Genomic DNA, 14,071 nt, shown 5'->3' with positions numbered 1-14,071 from the left:
TAATTTTAAAATGAATTGCTAATGATTTCATAATTTAACTGCCATCATGTTCATAGTGACAGGAGTGTCAGCAGCCTTGCCTGAAAGCCAAAATCCAACTTATTTCCCAGTGTTGAGCTTTTAACCTAAAACCTAGTCTCTAAAGATCTAATGTTTCAAATAATAATTGAATATTCAGGGTACCTACAGCACCAAAGATAAAAACAGTTCAACAAAGCAGAAATATTTTGAACTTCAGTATTTTTCACATCGTGGCAACCTGTCCAGGATTTAGCAGGTACCCTGCCTCTCGCCCAATGACAGCTAGGCTCCAACCCAGGCACAGGCCTGAAATGGACAAGTGGTAAATGGTAATGGATGGACTATGTCAACCCCTTAAAGCCCATTCCCCTCCATAACCAAGCAGAAAAAAATGGGAGGGTTGCGTCAGGAAGGGTATCTGTCGTAAAAACTGTGTCAAATCAACAAGCAATGATCTGCTGTGGCGACCCTGAACTCACTGACAACTAAAAGGACAAAAAACAAATTTATTTACAACTGTAACATTTAGGCAGACACTTTTACTATTGTTTACACAGTAAAATTTGAACTTAAAACACTTGTATATACACATACTATATACAAATTGACCATATATGCATGATGTGCTAGTAATTTGGGGGCTGGGGCACAGCTGGTAGATGTGGTAAATGGTCTGCACTCATATAGCGCCTTTCTACCTTTCTACCGCTTTATCTACTGCTTCTTATTCACCCATTCACACTCTCAATCCCACACACCGATGGGGGAGCTGCTATGCAGCTGGCCAACACTCACCAGGAGCAACTAAGTTGGGGTTCAGTGTCTTGCTCAAGGACACTTTGACATGTGACCAGAGGAGTCGGGGATTGAACCCCAAACAGTTGTTAATACCTATTAGTATTTAAGTATCTATTATTCTCAATATTAAAAGGTGTTAGTGAGCTACAGGTTATTCTACCTTTTTTATCATTTGCACTCAGAGATTTACATTTATGTATCAAGATTCTAAAGAGTCTAAATTGTCCTCCTACTCCTAGATACTGTACCTAATGACCGTGTGTTTGATTTAGGGGCATTTCCCCATACAAACACACATTATGTGGATTCATTCAGCACACAGCTGGTGACAAAGGTCGGCAGATGGTTCTCAAGGCATAAAGGAAACATTTTTCGCAGTTAGTTCCTAAGGAATTCAACAAATTAAAGGTTGTTTTCCAACTCAGTTATTTAGCACTGGGTTTCAAAATTGAAAAAGCTTCTGTCAGATGCACTGTAAAAACTGAGATTAGGGTGAAGTGGTGTGTGGAGTGAAGTTATTAAAATATGTGGGTAAATTCTACACAATAAAATGAATGTAGCTACTGTAGTTTGAAACAACAATGTTTAAATCATCAAATCTAAATAAAGAATTCAATTCAATCCAATTCAACTTTATTTATACAGCGCCAATTCACATCAAATACATCTCAGGGCACTTTGCAGAATAAAGATGTATAGAGAGAACCCAACAATTCCCACTTGAACAAGCCCTAGGCAACAGTGGAGAGGAAAAACTCCCTTTAACGGAAGAAACCTCCAGCAGAACCAGGCTCAGGGTGAGCGGCCATTTGCCTTGACTGGTTGGGGTGAGTGGAAAGTGAAGAGAGAGGAGAATTATTTGTATTTTACAAAATCTTTTGCTGAAAAACTAAACTGCAATTATAATGAGTAACGGTAAATGGCTCGCACCTATATAGCACTTTTTTTTACTCACTGGTACTCTAAGCAGAAAAGCTGATATATGTTGCAATCAGAGCCTTGGCTAAATAACTCACCTTGGGCACCAAATTGGTCACCACAAAGTAATCCCATGGCACTTTACACAATAAAGTCAATACTCTACAGAAGGGGTCACCAACATGGTGCTCGCCGGGACCAGGTTGCCCGCAAGGCCCACAAGGCCCACATGAGTAACCCAGCGGACACAGAGTTACACAGATTTCCCAAACTTTATGAATTACCACTGCATTATTCACCAGCAGGCGTTATGTGCAAAGGTGATCGCCTTTGGGCACGTCGTGAAGATCATCAACAGCATCTGCCCCAGACCTAAACAGCACAGAGCATTCAAGGTACTATTGGAGCAGGGGACAAATTTTGCTTCGTTTTTTGGCACTCTTTGGTGAGATCCAGGAGTTCATGCAGTCCAAAGGTTCGGGTGTCACTGGACTTTTCAGCAAGATTCAACCAACTAAGACAAAATCAATCGAATTGATGATCGCTTATGAAGTCATTTACTAACAGAGATTTAGACGACAGAGATGTGATATTTGATAATCCACATTACACTTTTGGGAGGTTTGTTCACGTGGTTCGATCCCCGGTCCTGGGTATATGTCGAAGTGTCTCTGGGCAAGACACTGAACCCTCAACAGCCCATTCCCATCCCAATCTGTGCAGTGCCAGTCCAAGCCCAGTAGAAACTACGAAGCTAGTTATATGTTTGAAAAGAGCAAGTGGTTGTGTAATACAAGTATATATCCCGTCTCAAGTAGTGATTCTTGTGTAAGTAAGAGCTACGATTAATCAGTGAACAGTCCTTCAGCAGAAACCCAACAATATGCAGAAACAGGATTGAGACTATATGTTTACCGCAGGAGGAGCTAAAACAAATTGGATTTTGTTACGTACTCATATTGTCTTTTGTCGGTTTTACTACATCAAATGGTTATATAAAATACACAAAAAATTAAAAATTATTTTTTTAAATGTATTTTTAAGCATATTTGAGCATAGGATAACAGTCAAATCAAATTTGCATAAAATCTCTGAAACAAAGTTTGAGGAGTTTGGCTACAAGCAAAGAACATAAGTCAGAGCAGAGCTGATGAAGAGATTTACCTGCCTAACACCCTTAGTGAAGCATGGAGCTGGAAACATGACGATCTAGGCAGGCGTTGACAAAAGGAAGAAAGAAATAGAAAGGAATAATCCTCAAAAACATGGAAATTACTGCAGGGCTATAGGATTGATTGCAATAAGAAATGCTGCCATTTTTAATTATTCCAGGGACATGTATTAGACCTATGGGGGTATATCTAATAAAATAGCAGCAAACATCTTTTAAGATAAACTAAAAAGAACAGCTAATTGGTTAACTTACCTTTCGTTGGGTTGACTAATATTGTTATTAGCAAACATGTCCTGGGCATCCAAGTGGTTCACAGTACAATATTAAACTCAATCATCACTAGCTGTAATTAATTCAGAAACAAAAGCAACAGATTTTTTTTGTTAACACTTTAGTTTACAGCCTGTGGATTTCAGGGTAAATACAGTGAACTTACTACGTACACGTAGGTAAAAACGGTACCTATCTATTGTAACGATAAGCAAACTTAGGGGAATAACCAGGTAACAAGATGAGAATAAGAAAAATACCTACAGTGTAAGTATTTTGTAGTTAAGGGCTACTTATTAAATAGTTACGTGATGGGTGCAAATTCTTATGGTGTAACTACTGTGTAACTACAGCTAAAAAGAGGGTGAGAGGGTCCACTTAAAGTCTATCATACCTATCATTTAATATTTAATTATTTATCAACAAGTTGTTTACAATATTATGTTCAGCTGATTTAAATCGGTTTTCTATGCTTTGAAGGAATTAAAATTAAATTCTATGTCATCTGTTGCTATATGGTAGGTACAACAAATGAGGGCTGTAATTTAAAGTGGGTCCTCTCACCCTTTTCTTATCTGTAGATACACAACAGTTCCATCATAAATATTCACACTTATAATGTAATATTTCACAAGTACCCCATAATTACAAAATACATTTTTTCTTATTCTCATCTTGTTACCCTGTTATTCCCATAAGTTTTCTCACCGTTATCAAGTAACAAATATGTATCCATAGGTACCTCTCTGGTATACCGTTACTATCAAGTACACAGTAAGTTCACAGGCTGAAATCCAGAAGTTCATTCTGAGGAAAAACAGCTGGAGTAAACATATCAGGTTTAGAAGCAAAATGATTTGCTCACTCATTGTAACACATTTTTTGCTTGCACTTCAATTTGTGCACAATTTTTGTAGTGTAGATCACGTAGTGTATAAACAGTTGTTTTAGAATAAAACCCAGCCACTAGAGCCATTTGATGCTCATTTTCTTAGAACAACTTTACGCATTTATTAAAGTCGGTACTACATTGATGTATATAGCTTTAATCGATTTGTCACCGTGCGTCGAGTTATAGAAAACAAGGCACACAAGTGTCCACACTGTTAGTTCTAGCTTTGCTGATCACCTTCATATGTTTGGCAACACAAGACAAATAAACCTACATCTGTTTCAATAAATAGCATTTTAAATCCACATTTTGAAAATACAGATTCATCCACAGAGTGTGGTGGATGAGCATCCTGCAGTACCTTAGCAGCATAAATTATTTTGTGTGGGCAGTTTCAATTGTCGTGCCATGTACATAAGTACAGCATGTGGGGCAACATCCGGACTGTACAGCACAAAAATTACATCAACTGGATCAGGTGTCAGTCATGTACCTAATGTGTTTATGACTCAGCCATACAGACACTTTCTTTTTAACAGTCCCTGCAGCCTGCAGATCACCTCTTCATCACTGCTTCTGTTCAGTTCAGACTTTTTTCCTTCTACCTCTGGTCCACTGTAATGTCAGGCTGTTTGATGCAGGTAGGCGCTGTCACCTCCAGAGGGCCTCCTTCCACCACAATCACATCTGCGATGATCTCAGGCGGTTGGGGGTTTTGCATGGCCTTGTAGATGGTTGAATTGGGTTGCTCAAGCAGGTACTGCACCCAGGAAGAAAGCAAATTAAATGTCCCTCTCCAATAAAATGATGGGAAATGTGTCAGTTTTCAGATAATTATGTTGTTGTTTGCCACTGGATTTCCATGTGAATTATTACAAACAACCCACTACATACACACCTCTTTGAAGTGCTCAGGGAGGGAATCTTTTGGACACAGAAAGTGGTATATGCTTCTTCTATAAACCACTGAGACTGCCACCAGAGCTGCTGCTATTCCCAAGACAACAAATGTTACCACGACTCCCACCCACGGAATGTCTTCTTCTTCGGAAAAATGACAACAAGAACAGATGTAATCATTATGTTCTTAGTTTGAATTGAATTAAATCTACAGCATGTCTGAAATGTAGTTGTTAACTTTTGTGTGATTTTATTAATTATCAAGACACTATGAATTAATCATTACTTTTATATTATGTGGTGAATGCAGCTACACATTTATTGCTTGACTTTTAATGGAATATATTAAAGCGAGAGAGAGACTTTGATTGTGTTTTCCTTTATTTTCTTTCATGTTTTCTCATATGTTTTACCACTGTCTTAGTTTTAGCAATATTTCCATTTAAATACATTTTTTTTATGCTTTTTTTGAAGGTTTTTCTTATCTGAATCTAAACCATTTGTGGACATTTTAAAGCTCTCTGAGGCTCTGAAGTAACGAGCTACATAAATGAAACTCAAAATTACACAAGAAATAAAACATGGTGCCCTCTGAAATAAGAAAAAAGTTCTATTGTAGTTTTTCGTTGGATAAGAAGAAAACTTGAAAAAACAAACAAACAAACCTGCAGTTAAACAAAGTCTAAAGTCTAAGGCCCGAGGATAGAAGAGAATCCTGTTTGCTTGTTTGGTGTATGTGCTTGTCTGCATGCTTGTGGTGGGGACTGAAAGACTTAGGCTGCTTAAGAACATCTGCAGTTTGTGTGGACTCTAATTGACTTGTGCAGATAACAAATCAAACAAACAAAGTCCTGCAGACTAATGCAGACACTGCAAGCTGAAAGCACGAATTGGCTTTACATGTCAGCCAGTGTAGTTTGAATATCTTACCACTGCCAGTGCTCTCACATACAGATGTGCTGGGCTCAGTTGGGTTCAATTGTTTGTTGATACGGACTTGGAAACAGTACTTCGTCAATGGATCCAACTTATCCACAACAATCCGATTTTGTTGTATGCTGCTGATAGTTATGGCCTGTAGGACGCAACAGAGAAGTGGGATGTGAAAACACAGTAATGTAACTGACCACAAATAGTCATTGTGTAGTTTTATCCTCCACTACAAAACAGGTGATAAGCACCTTATAGGCACCTCAGTAAATCTAAGACAGACACAAAGTGTCAGACCAAAAGCAGGTAGTGGCCTTGATCGTTTAGCATTTCCTTCAGAAAGGTCTCCTGAATATACCAGTGCAGTTGTAATCTAAAGCTACAGGAAGCTTGTTTGAGGTATTTGCTGCAAAAGAGGCTCAAGTAATGATTAAATCCAAGGATTGTCTTACTTATATGTTTGTAATGGGTTTTTTTTAATAATGAAAATACCTATTTGTGCTAACGTGGTAAAATATCAATTAACAGGCCTTAGATTTAGCAGACAATCACTCATTGCGTTTACATGGACATAAGTAGCCAGGTTACAGTTAGCTTTCCTAGGAAAGCTGATGTCTTAATTTTCATAAAAATGAGAAAGCTTGGGTAGGGAATTAGGGAAACCTGATTTCCCCAGGTGTTTTCTTAGACAGTTTCTCTGCTGAGTATATGCATAACCAGGTTTCTATTCAGCTTTGACCAACACCGCATGCAGCAAAAGGCTAATTGATGGAAAGCTTTAAAGAAGTCTAAATAAAGTTGCTCTATTCTGACAGTTTGCACTGTTTATTATCATCATTAGCTCTCTTCTTCTTCCTCTTTCCCCTCTGTTGCCGAGGTGCAGTGACAAGAACAGAGCAAAAAACAACACACAAAAACAAAGATAAAACGAAAGAAAGTCTGAAAGCATCGTTTTCTGTCACTATGGGGCTTAAATCTGTAATCGAGACAAAATTACTGTGTGGGTGAGGAGGACTGAGATTTCTCCTTTGCTGCCTGTATATGTGAATTTCCAGTAACAAGGTTTCTGAAGTTTCATGTAAATGCTGATTGGTAAACCAATTATCCAACATCATAATCTGTTTACTTAATTTACTTAATTGTACAATTAAAAAACATTTTTCTAATCACCCTGTTGAAATGTTATGTATCTCTACATAGGGTCGTCAATACAGCTGTGCCATATCATGTCATATATATCATTAATATTATCAGTAATGCCTCCTACGATGATTGAATTTTATTGTATAATATTGTAAGATTTGTCCTGATAAAGAAGTCTTGCACTTCCAGGTGACGCAGTGGCAATGTTTATGAAGAAGGCACATTAATACCAAAACACCAGCTTTAAACCTCACTGCGGTTTGAGCAGTGACAGCTACAGCTTGTATAACCCCTCACAAATTAGAGGTTTGTTATGGGGTGACCGAGCATAGTATTAGATCCCCAAAACAACATGTTTGAGGAGCTACAATTCCCGAATAGAAATGGATCCCACCTTCTCATCCTGGCCATCCTTCCAGTAGGTGACGTTGTAGGTGATGTCAGAGTACACTCTCCGAAGAGATGAGAGTGCAAACACTGGATCTTCAATGCTGACTTCAATGGTAGCTCGATTGGAAGAGAGATAGATGTTGGGTGAACCGATGACGGCTTAGGGAGAGGAAGAAGATTGGTAAATGTAATTTTTTAAAAACCCACATACACAACAAAAAGAAGGAACTAACAGCTAAGACCAAAGCAAATGGACAAAGTGGTCCTTGACTGGACCAGGATGTAGTATTTAACAGTTTCTACACAACACGTAACCTTCTATGTCTACATGTGTTTATCACCTCAGTCAGACTTCTTATTGTAACACATAATCAGCAGATTACAAACTGGTAAAACTACGGCAGTAGTTGAATGTTTTGATGGTGCAAATTACATCTTTTGGGGGCTGCATGGTAATGAAGTGGTTAGCACAGCTGGCTCATAGTTAGAAGGTCCCTGGTTAGAATCTACAGTCTTAGATCCTCCGGGTTTCTTCCGGGTTTCCTCTGGGTGTTCTTGTTTCCTCCCACAGGCCAAAGACAGACATGCATGTTAGGTGAATGAATGGTTGCCTGTCTGTGTATGTCTGTGTTGCACTGGAAACCTATCCAGGCTGTACCCTGCCCAATGGCAGCTGGGGTAACAGGATAAGTGGTTCAGATAATGATGAATGGATGGAAATGTTCTTCATAGCCACTTAGCAGACTCACTCCAAGATTACAACCTGGACTGATGTAGCATGCAGGCAGGGATAGCTAAGAGCTGACAGCAGGGTGTGTGCACTTTATAAAAAGTTATACATCACAAACATTGGATAACAATGTCATTGCTGACATGTCAACAAAACATCCATGAAATTGCTACTTAACCAACTATTTTGAGTTATTTTTGTAGCATCTTCAATATTTTCTCTCTTTTAGTCCTAGGAAAAATGATGTGGGTCCAACATATTCACCAGCTATTTGTAAAATTGTCCGTCTTTAGTTTCGTGCTTGGCACAAAGTGTACAATCCTATATGCTGAAAGGAGTTATGAGTGGTACACCCAAAATAACAGGCTGAAAGGTCAGACTGCAATGCTCAGTGGGTTACCACATAGTTGGGTTACAATTTATGGATTAGTTCAATTAAAAAAAATATCTGATTGGTGAAAGGTCTTTGGAAGCCATATTGTAACAGCACAGGCCACATAGTCACAGCATCCCTATTGTGTGTGTGCCTGGGGATCTTGGATGCACGCCGTGCGCCCTCTCTCTCGCTCCACGGTAAATGTCCGTCTCTTCCATGATAACTTTTGAATAAAGGTTAAACAAAAAATCTAAATTTAAATCTGATTAGTGTATCTTTTTGTCATTGCATTTTTTTGTCTGGCCATTCAAATATCATATGTACAACAATGACTGTTTGGAATAAAGAGGATTATGATGACTGGATCATGAGCAGTTTTGGCAACAGAATAAACATACGTCCCTATGTTGTTTTACAAGTCATGAAACACTGAATGTCTACTCACTCTCTTTGTCCATGGTTATGCTAGTACTTTCCACCCAGGGGGAGGTCTCTGACCCCGATTGCGCCCGCACTCTGCCAAAATATGTTCCATATTCGAAGATGGGCTCATTGAGGCTCGTGAGATCACATTCAAGGGTTGAGATATTCACACAGCCTATGCTGTAGCCAGCGCTGACCTTAGATCTGTGGTTGAAACATTTTATTAGTATTGCAAATACTCCAATAGTAATTTCGATTTCCAGTGAGTTTGTGAGAACATACAAAAAAAAAATGGCGTTGAAGAAACTCTAGTACATTTTAAGCATAATATGTTTCTTGTGTTTTATTAAAAATTATGCCACATTCTAACAGCCGTAGACTATAGATAAAAATGTCACTTTGGCTATTTCATGTTTTTTTTTTTTTGTTCTTTCTGCTTATCCTGTGAGTTCAGGTTCGTCACAGCAGATCATTGTCCGCTTGTTGATTTGGCACAGTTTTTAACTCTCCCAAATTGCTACCAGGCTTGGACCAGCACTGCAGAGCTGGGGATGGGAATGGGCTGTTGGGGGTTCAGTGTCTTGCCCAGAGACACTTTCACTGATAGCCGGGACCGGGGATCCAACCCTGACCCTGTGGTCCCAGTCCGGACCCTCGGGTCCGTGGACGTCTGCCTTTACCAACTGATCTACAGCCGCCCCTGGTAGATTTCAAGTAATTATTAGTAATGTACCTTTGTAAACAAAGTTGGAATTTTTGGAAATTTTCCACAATTGTGACTTCATAACAGTGTTTTCAGTGGTTAACATTTCTGGACTGATATAGAATTTAATTTAGGAAATTCTGTTGGGTAATATCAAATTGCAAATAATTCAGGGACTGTATCAAGCACAAAGCAAAGGACAAGGCCAAAAAATAATATTGAATAGTTATGATCTTTAGTCTAACAGGCAGCACTGCACCAGAAATTCACGATCCTATACTGGAGATCAATACATGGTTCAGGAACATCTCTGAAAATCTTTGTCACAGTTTGTCTCAGCATCCACAATTACAAGTTAAAACCCTGGTATACAAAGCAACAACCATATATAAACAAGATCCAGAAATGCTGCTGATATCTGAGCCTGAGGTGAAGTGGAAAACTGTGGTTATGAATTCACATGGCATGAATACCATGCACCTCTGTGAGGGTACCATTGATGCTGAAAAATATATAAAGGTTTTGTAGCCCTGTTCATTTGCAGTCAGAACTGTCAACCACTAAAAACTTTGGATGCATTATAAAGTGAAAGATTCTTATGGAAAATGGGCTTCGTAAATCAATTAGCTAACTGAAATGAAATTTCACTAATAAAATGGAAGATATTAAATTAAGTTGGTACAAACAAAAATCTCTTCTAAGAATGTCATTGTTAGGGCCATGACACATCAAGTTAATGTCAACAAACTAGCTGTGACAAAGACTAACTGCTGCATTGGCTCATGTCACCAGCACAAAGTTGACAGCCCATGTTTATGTAGCAAGAGAAAGTGGAAAACCGGGAGTGCGGTTATACAAACTGTAAACCAAGCTTCCAATGTTCACTCACCACTGATGGTTCGACTTCTAATGGATTCTAGTCTATTTCTCCTCCTGTTGTTAATAATGTGTTCTCGTGCACACATTCACTTAGCTGAACAGCTAATCAAAGTGCTCCGTCTCACTGAATGGATCGATGCCGATTCATCACGCAAAATCAGCTGAACAGCTGATGACAGGGGTCCGATGGGGGCTTGACGATGCAGACGATGAGAAACATACCGCAAAACGAGGCAAAAACAGAGTAGAAGTAGTAGTAGTTTTCTGTGAGTTCATCACTACAAGCAGCACCTTTCACACTTAGATATTTAATCTAAACTTTGATTTATACAAAAGATTTGATGAGTTCACCTTAAAGCTTTTAAAAATTGGTCATGTCAGTTTCTGTGTTTTTGGAAATTCAGGAACAATATGTAATTTGTCCATTTCCAACACATGATAACATTTGTCCATTTACTAACTGGTTTAACTGCTAGAGAAGTAAAACGCAGATATCATCAACTCACTGATGTTACAGTGACCCAGTCTACAGAGGACACCTCATAACGGTGGACACAATGAAAGCACTGAGCTCAAATTTTAGATTACACGTCTGTCAGTAGTTAAATTTATCATATCAATGCATTTACTCACTAATGTCAGTCAGTCATATCGTAATGCGTGTATCATTCCTAGAAGAGCAGATGTTTTTCTACAACACTACCCAAATAGTTGAGAAGTGTCACTAGTCACCTTTTCAGGGTTGAGGTTAGAGTGGACTCTTCAACCCATATACACAGCAAAACATTTCTCATTTAGCAAGTTCTCAGAGACATGTCAGATACAGCCACTTTTTCCACTTATTACGATGAATGCTACAGTCACTGACATCAAATAAGCAGGGAAGATGCACATTTAACCAGTTCTGCTCATAGTGATTACAGCACTGCTGAGGAACAGATGAAGCAGCCACATCTATTCATATGCAAAACAGTATTTAACCGGCCCATGGCCACAGTACATCACAATTATGTTTTGTTGCAGCGTGGAAAGTCACCTGTAGCGTTACAACACATGGGTTGTGATGGCTAAGATTAGTGCAGACTTACTTGTATTCAGCTGTGTACAGCAGGCCGCTGGCCGCCCCGTGAGGTGGATCCCACCTCAGCACCAAATTCATGTTGTAGGAGGTAAAGTGGACTTTTGTGGGCCCGCTGAGAACTCCTGACACCACTGCACAGTTCATATGTGAAAGAATGTGACAAAAAGTCAGTTTCATCACAGGTGTGTTCAGGGAACGAGAGGACAGTAAATGCACAATGTGAATATACATATACCAACGCTCATGATTATTGCTGCAGTGTCAGAGTTCACCCCTTATAGTTGGGTGTTGAAACAATGACAGAAGTAACGCTGAAGTCATTGTGAGTAAGTTAGTAATCAGAAGGACTTGATTCGGAAAAATCCTATAACACATTATGTGAATGTTGCACCTGTGCCCAGCTGATCATCCACGTTTCCAGTTCACTACATAAAGCCTGGACAAGTCATTCATTAATCTACGTATACTCTAAATAAAAGTACCAACAATGCGGTTTCGTTTCGTTGCCGTTTCGTCATTAAGCGTTCTTATAAAACAAAAGTTCCTCCTAAGGTCCGGTTCCAGTCCGTCCGCTCAAACAGTTCAAACACAGTAAACCCACATTACCTCTGGACGCGCATAGTGTTGAAAACGTCAGGATAAAGGCACAAATAGCTGACATGCTGTCTGAAGTGTTCCTCTGTTAGTGAACTGACTAGTGTTCGCGTATGAACCCTTTTTTTTTTTTTTTTTTTAAATAAACAGTGTATTTCCTGGTAGTATTCACAAATGCGGGGAAGTCCGCGGACACGAAACTCATTTATGCAGAAACGGCTTCATGGAATCAGCCTATCAGAGACCGCGCTCTCGTGTCAACACACAGCGCCTATTTCTGTAGTGACAGGAAGAGAAGGAAGGAGACAGAGAAAGAAAGAAGAAACACAGCTCCCAAAGTGAAAAATAATCATTTCAAACTCAAATATATGTATATAGGGAGAGGGTTTTTTTGTTTGTTTGTTTTTATTTTTTTGTATATAGGCAGAGATTAGTGCCCTAATCTTGGGAGTACTGACGGCCTGACGTCATGTCACAGGACCACCCATTCATTTCTGTTCTGATAAGAGCTTGTGACGCCATATCTCATATTATCTGCCAGTACAGTCAAGAAATTCACGAAGTGATCCATGAAGTAAAAAAACAACTCACTCCATATGTGTGAACGTCTTGCATTGACAAAACATTTCTACACTTTTGATGTGTTGATGATATTATTGGTTGCGTTGGAATTTTGTGCATTGAGTATTTTCAGTTTGCGCATTTCCAGAGTGCTTAATGCTTTATTTCAAATTTTGTTAGGACATATTGTGCTTCATTTCTTCAGCGATTTACAGGCTATTTTGCAGATAGAGATCAAACGTCAGGTTCAGCTGCATGAATCTCCGCTGCCAAAGAGCTGTCATCATCCATCTATCTTTGTATATGCACTGGCACAGCAGACAGTCTGTGCAAAGTCCAGTTTTTGAGATGCATGTAGATGTCGGCCCTGATCTGCACCTGGATCAAAGAGACCCTTTATACCGCTCAGTGGTTAAAACATAATAGGGAATGTGAAGTTTGCATCACGACAGTTAGGTGTTTGTGAACATAACTGTCATCTTGTCAGATTTCCTGTGACTGAGTTGACTTTTTCTCATAGGTCAGTAGTGGTGAAACTACATTTGGGAGTATGACTGTATTTAAATTTAACAGATCCTCCACGGAGCCACATAAAAACTGTTCATGTGTTTATACCTATTAGATTTTTCAAATACTGTTGTTTGCTATTGCAATTTAATTTTCTCTTTATTTCCTCCCATCTCCATGAAATTAATTATTTAAACAACTTTTTAGCAAAACAAAAGACATGCAACATTTTACGTGATTTACTAAAAGCAGTACATTCCACACAAGCCCTAGCAAAAAAAAATTGTTTTATAACTCATTATGCTGTGACCCCTCACACTGCTATATACTAATTATTAAAATGCCTGGTAATACATTAAAATGTAAACATAATTTTTACTGCTGTGTAATTTGTGTAGGATTTACTGTAGTAAATCCTGAACAGCTGTGAGATTCTTTGTCTTAATTTTTCAAAATATTCCTCTGAAATATAGAGAATAATAAAATAAAAATAAATTTGAGGTACTATTTTATAGAAGACATTGGAGGATGGGGGATCTAGAGGACTAGGACAAGAGCCTTTGTGAATGGTTCTAGTAATACTGGTGATAAACTCTACCCATGTTAAACAAAAATGAGAATTAATTAATCACAAAGATGAAGCACAAGATGATGACACAGTGCAGTGCAGATCTTCTCTGGCTCCTGGACTCTAGTATATTACTACATTTTGTTTCCTTTTTTTTTTTTTTTTTACTGTATGTTCGGGAATAACACTAAATAAAAACAACCTTGTACTGCT

General features: G+C 38.7%; 1 protein-coding gene across 2 annotated transcripts; it reads right to left on the bottom strand.

Annotated features, from left to right (window-relative positions):
• Positions 1-4,156: 4,156 nt before the first annotated feature.
• On the bottom strand, positions 4,157-12,396 carry LOC137133593 (interleukin-10 receptor subunit beta-like). 2 transcript variants are annotated; one of them, XM_067517367.1, is made up of 7 exons: positions 12,235-12,396; positions 11,636-11,759; positions 8,988-9,169; positions 7,441-7,595; positions 5,904-6,048; positions 4,972-5,117; positions 4,157-4,833 (listed from the first exon to the last, which is right to left on the bottom strand). In XM_067517367.1, the coding sequence occupies exons 1-7, from the start codon at positions 12,287-12,289 to the stop codon at positions 4,675-4,677; spliced, it is 966 nt and encodes a 321-aa protein (XP_067373468.1). In that variant the 5' UTR covers positions 12,290-12,396; the 3' UTR covers positions 4,157-4,674. The 2 variants fall into 2 exon arrangements, with proteins under 2 accessions (XP_067373468.1, XP_067373469.1); XM_067517368.1 differs by having other exon boundaries at positions 4,972-5,114.
• Positions 12,397-14,071: the final 1,675 nt, after the last annotated feature.

Source organism: Channa argus, chromosome 9, assembly GCF_033026475.1.
Source record: "Channa argus isolate prfri chromosome 9, Channa argus male v1.0, whole genome shotgun sequence".
Classification (NCBI taxonomy): Eukaryota; Metazoa; Chordata; class Actinopteri; order Anabantiformes; family Channidae; genus Channa; species Channa argus.
This window is presented reverse-complemented; position numbering and strand designations above follow the sequence as displayed.